Source organism: Danio rerio, chromosome 4 (genome assembly GCF_052040795.2).
Source record: "Danio rerio strain M-AB ecotype USA chromosome 4, GRCz13ab, whole genome shotgun sequence".
Taxonomy (NCBI): domain Eukaryota; kingdom Metazoa; phylum Chordata; class Actinopteri; order Cypriniformes; family Danionidae; genus Danio; species Danio rerio.
In genome coordinates, this window is record NC_141024.2 from 7915001 (window position 1) to 7920000 (window position 5000).

Here is a 5000-nt window from a genome sequence, read left to right on the forward strand (position 1 = left end):
AGGATGAAGGAGGAGATAGAGAAGAGAAGAGCAGAGGCGGCCGAAAAGCGTCAGAAAGTGGAGGATTCAGTGGACGGAGAGGCCAGAAAGCCTTTTAAGTGTGTCAGTCCCAGAGGATCCTCACTGAAGGTCAGTCGCTGCTGTCCGAGGAACACACTGTCCCCACACAATCATCCGCCATAGCTTGTAAACATAATGAGGAGGAGAACAACTTGATGATTGTGTGTTAATGCAGCTGGTGTTGGATTGTGCGCTGAAGCGTGCCTGTGCTAGTTTAAGGGAATAATACCCTTTGTTTCTATTGTCCACTACGGTTTCACAGTTACTGCAGTTGTTGCAAGTACAAAAGAGATGTGATTTTGGCCACTGCTTTGGTTAAAATGTAATGCAATGCACTGAAAATGTATGCTTTCACTTAAATAATATAATATAATATAATATAATATAATATAATATAATATAATATAATATAATATAATATAATATAATATAATATAATATAATATAATATAATATAATACGGTGTAGGTGAATTGAATAAAGAAAAAATTATCCTTAATGTTTGTGAATGAGTGTGTGTGGGTATTTCCCAGTACTGGGTTGTGGCTGGAAGGGCATCCGTTGAGTTCAACATATGCTGGAATAGATGGTGGTTCACTCCCCTGAAATAAAGACCAAGCCGAAGGAAAATGAGTAATTGAATAATATAATATAATAAGCAAGATACATAATTTCTACATAATTATGGGTTGACATAAGTAAAGTTTTTTCTATTAAAAGTTTTAGAATTGTTGTCTAAAAGCCTAATGTAAAGCAACTTGTTTTTGTTTGTTTAAACGTTTCATAACATATTTTCTATAGTTAAATTATGCTAAGTTGTTTTGGCATGAAGATTAGTTAAGATCAATTAAGCTGAATTTGCATTAAATAAAATTTAATACCTTTTAAAATTAAATAATAATATAATAAATAATATAAACTTAAATTTTAACTGCATGTAAGTTAATCTGTTGTTAGACACAGACATTATTGTCAATGTTTTTGTTCATTTTCTTAACTAAATATCAATATTTAAAAGTATTGAACAATGCATTGTCTTCATTTTTTGCAGTTGTGATTTTGCAATGTTTAAATATACAGTATGTCTCTTTTGTGCAAGAAAGATTAACCTTGCTGATACCGATTTATTTAATTGATAACAATCCTGCCGTTTCTTATTGTATAACCTGTGCAGTTATTAATTAAATTTGACAATTAGATTTATATTTATTAACGTACACAAACAAATGCCCCTTCTTTTACAGCCTGGGGTGGAAAATATTGATTTAGCTAACATTAGCTTCATTTGTTAAGTAACAGCCCTATATCGTTCTGTTATATTTATTGAAATGATTAGTTAAATATAAGGATTTTCCCAGTACTGGGTTGCAGCTGGAAGGGTGTCCGCTGCGTAAAACATATGCTGGAATATTTGGCAGTTCATTCCCCGATAGCAATCTTTGTAATAGATACAAAGCCAGGGGGAAATGACTTATCTGGTGTTGTAGTTAAGTACATATAATGTTCTTCTTTGGTACTTATGTATTTATATACTTATTTTTTCTTGTTATTAACTCAATATTTAACTTGTTTTGTCAATAAAAACATTGAAAATAAAATACCTTTCCTTTTACGCATATTAATTTATTTTAAATTATTTTATTTATTTTATTTATATTTATATATTTAATTTAAAGTGCAAAACAGAACAAAAACATTTATACAATCTATAAGAGGTTTTTATACAAATAAGAAAAAAATAATAATAAATTTAAGTAAGTGATTTTTTTTTCTTCTCCATTTAACAAATTTCCCATTTATATAAAAATCTTTGACTGTGGTCAATCCTTTGTTTCTCTATTCTTTGTTTTGCCAACAAATGGGCATTTACACTGAGGGGCATGTAATGTTCAATGCTTTCTTCATTTGATTGATTTTTTAATAGAATAAAGCACAACCATATTTTTACATTGTGACTTCTTTAAAGATAAGGGGATAGAAAAAAGAATAGCAGCTAAAGAGCTACCAACAACTGACTGTGTTCCATATCTAGCTATTTGGGTTGCATAACAGTCAAGTTTTTGGCATCCTGGTCACTGGAATGCCAAAACATCAAGGCTCTATCATTATTTGCTTAATAATAATGTCGAAAAACTGGTAGTGCTAGGCCATCCTACTTTTTTTTTTAGTTTTGCAAGTGGCCCTTGCAAAAACCAAAATTCTGTCTGCCTAGTAAACCCCAAATGAAGAGCAAAGTAACAGAGTCTAGTTGTTTAAAAAAGGAATGGGGCAGATAAATTCTTGAACAGATAAACAAAACTAGGCAAAAGCACCATTTTAATAGCATTAACCCAACCAATTAAAGATAACGAATGCATCCTCCACTTGTTATTGGATAACATTAACTTATTTATTGCTTCTGTGAAATTTAAATTGAGAATATAATTAAAGTTTTTGGGAATAACTGAGCCTAATTATGTAAAATGATTGTCTGCTATTCTAAAGCAAGACATAGTAAAGTAAAGACCTCAGAAACTGATCATCCAGCCCTTCACTCAGTGGCATGAATACACTCTTATCCCAGTTAACAAAATAACCCGAGAAGGAGTCCAAGACCTCAAGTGTTCAGTTACATGCTATAGTAAACCTGTTGCATATAAAATATATTGAAAAAACAGTAGCTGGTGAGCAAATGGGTTAATAAAATGTGGCTATTGTAGCGTGGCGGACATTGTGCAATGAGATATGACATCATTTTTGTCATGACATCAACGTTGAACGAAACGCCTTCCCTATTTATCATATGCAGATGATCCGTTCACAGATCTGCTTTGTCATCATGTACTCTGTATGTATGTACTGCATGCCGTGTGATGCATTGGTGTGGTTTTAAACTTTCGATTCTGTGGAAAGTCAGATCAGTTTAACATGAAATCAATATTAGGTTATGAAATAAAAGGAGTAATTAGTTATAATCAAATTATAGGACATGTTTTGATGATCCACAACGTCTTTTCCTGCTTTTCCTACATGCATGAATACGAGTTTCCTGCTGTCAGTGGTTTTGAAGACTCTTCCCTTTTGGTATCCACCTTTCTTTCTTTTTTTTTTACCAAAAATACAAAATGGCGCTTTGGCGTTTTAGCGAGATAAAGCCGATCTGCTGTCTGCAAGAATTCTGATGGGGTAGGTGGGGGCGACGCAGGAAGACCATTAGACTAATAGGATTACTGTAACCACATTCTGACGGAGCCGTTTCAAACGCGCCCGAGAATGGGGAATTTCCTGCTGAGGAGTATTTTAGGAACTCCCACATTCGGTCGAGGAGGGGGGGAAGTGAATTTTTTTTTTTCCCTCCAGATACTTTCGTGGTGTGTATGTGTGTTGTCTGTGTGGTTTTTGTTGTTGCTTCACGGGAACACTTTCCCCCCTCTTAGCCCTGTTGTCATATATCATAAACACAGGCCACGGTTCCCACAGAGAGAAAGAGAGAGAAAAAGACAGAGAGAGAGGACTGAAAAGGGTCCTGCTTTTCCTGGCCCCGTGACAGTTTCATACTGAAAAGAACAGACTAGTCTCTTGCCTCAGAATAGCAGAGTCCGACAAACTGTGTGTGTGTGTGTGTGTGTGTGTGTGTGTGTGTGTGTGTGTGTGTGTGTGTGTGTGTGTGTGTGTGTGAGAGAGAGTGTCTGATACATTATGAATTGTCCTTGTTAACCATGTACATGTGTGTGTGTGTGTGTGTGTGTGTGTGTGTGTGTGTGTGTGTGTGTGTGTGTGTGTGTGTGTGTGTGTGTGTGTGAGAGAGAGAGTTTGTACAGGTTTGTGTGGTTTACAGGGATATAAGTTTGTATAATAACGTGTATGACTTAGTTGTACTCTATTAAGCTGGTTTGCAGGGACACACAGTAAATACCTGTAATTCAAAATGGCTATAAAATCATGCTTAATGAGGCCTTTTGAAATTAAAAAATAGGGTGGCGTAGTTACTGTATAAAATACATTACTATAGCCTATGAAGCGTCTCTGTAATCAATTTTATACATATGAGAGAGAGAGAGAGAGAGAGAGAGAGAGAGAGACAGAGTGTACAGGTTTTTGTGGTTTACAGGGACACAAAGTTGCATAATATATGTATGATTTAGTTGTACTCTTATTATACTGGTTTTACAGGGACATTCAATTCAAAGTGGCTATAAAATCATACTTAATGAGGTCTTTTGAAATTAAAAATAAGGGTTGCGTAGTTACTGTATAAAATACATTACTATAGCCTATGGAGCGTCTTATGTTATACGTATGAGAGAGAGAGAGAGAGGGAGAGAGAGAATGTACAGGGGTTTACAGGGACACAAAGTTGCATAATAGCATATGTATGATTTAGTTGTACTCTTATTATACTGGTTTCACAGGGACATTCAATTCAAAATGGCTATAAAGTCATACTTAATTAGGTCTTTTGAAGTTAAAATTTGGGAGTGGCATAGGGCCATATATGATAGCATTTTTACAATATAAAATACATCACGCCTATGGAGCGTCCCTGTAAAATATGTATACATATGAGAGAAAGAGAGCAAGAAAGAGGAAGAATGTACAGGTTTATGTGGTTTACAGGGACAAAAAGTTGCATAATAACATGTATGACTTGGTTAGGCTGGTTTACCGAGACAATCAATAAAATGGCTATAAAATCATACTTAATAAGGTCTTGAAATGAATTTGGTAGTAACAGTGCCATATAAAATAAGCATTTTACAGTATAAAATACACTTTGCCTATAGAGTGTCCCTGTAAACCATGAATGCTGGTGAGAGGCTAATGTGGTGTACAGGGATGCAAAGTTGTATAATAACATGGGTATGGCTTAGTTGTACTCTATTATGCTGGTTTACAGGGACATTCAATTAAAAACAGCTATAAAATTTATACTTAATGAGGGTTTTTTAATTAAAAACGTT

General features: G+C 34.5%; 1 protein-coding gene and 1 long non-coding RNA gene across 14 annotated transcripts in view; one reads left to right on the forward strand and one right to left on the reverse strand.

Moving 5' to 3' along the window:
* The window catches only part of cald1a (caldesmon 1a), a 94850-nt gene that overhangs the window by 70779 nt on the left and 19071 nt on the right, over positions 1 to 5000 (forward strand). For all 13 annotated transcript variants that reach the window (XR_015481783.2, XR_015481784.2, XR_015481785.2 and 10 more), the window contains 1 exon segment: positions 1 to 129. This exon segment is cut by the window's left edge and continues 12 nt beyond it. Coding sequence is in view for 8 of the 13 variants with exons in the window: in NM_001114883.1 (NP_001108355.1) it covers positions 1 to 129 (129 nt within the window). In the remaining 5 variants the exon portion in view is untranslated.
* The window catches only part of LOC148679918 (uncharacterized), a 3868-nt gene continuing 2825 nt past the window's right edge, over positions 3958 to 5000 (reverse strand). Inside the window, exon 3 of the long non-coding RNA XR_015942243.1 lies at positions 3958 to 5000. This exon is cut by the window's right edge and continues 1380 nt beyond it. This is a non-coding gene — a long non-coding RNA (uncharacterized LOC148679918).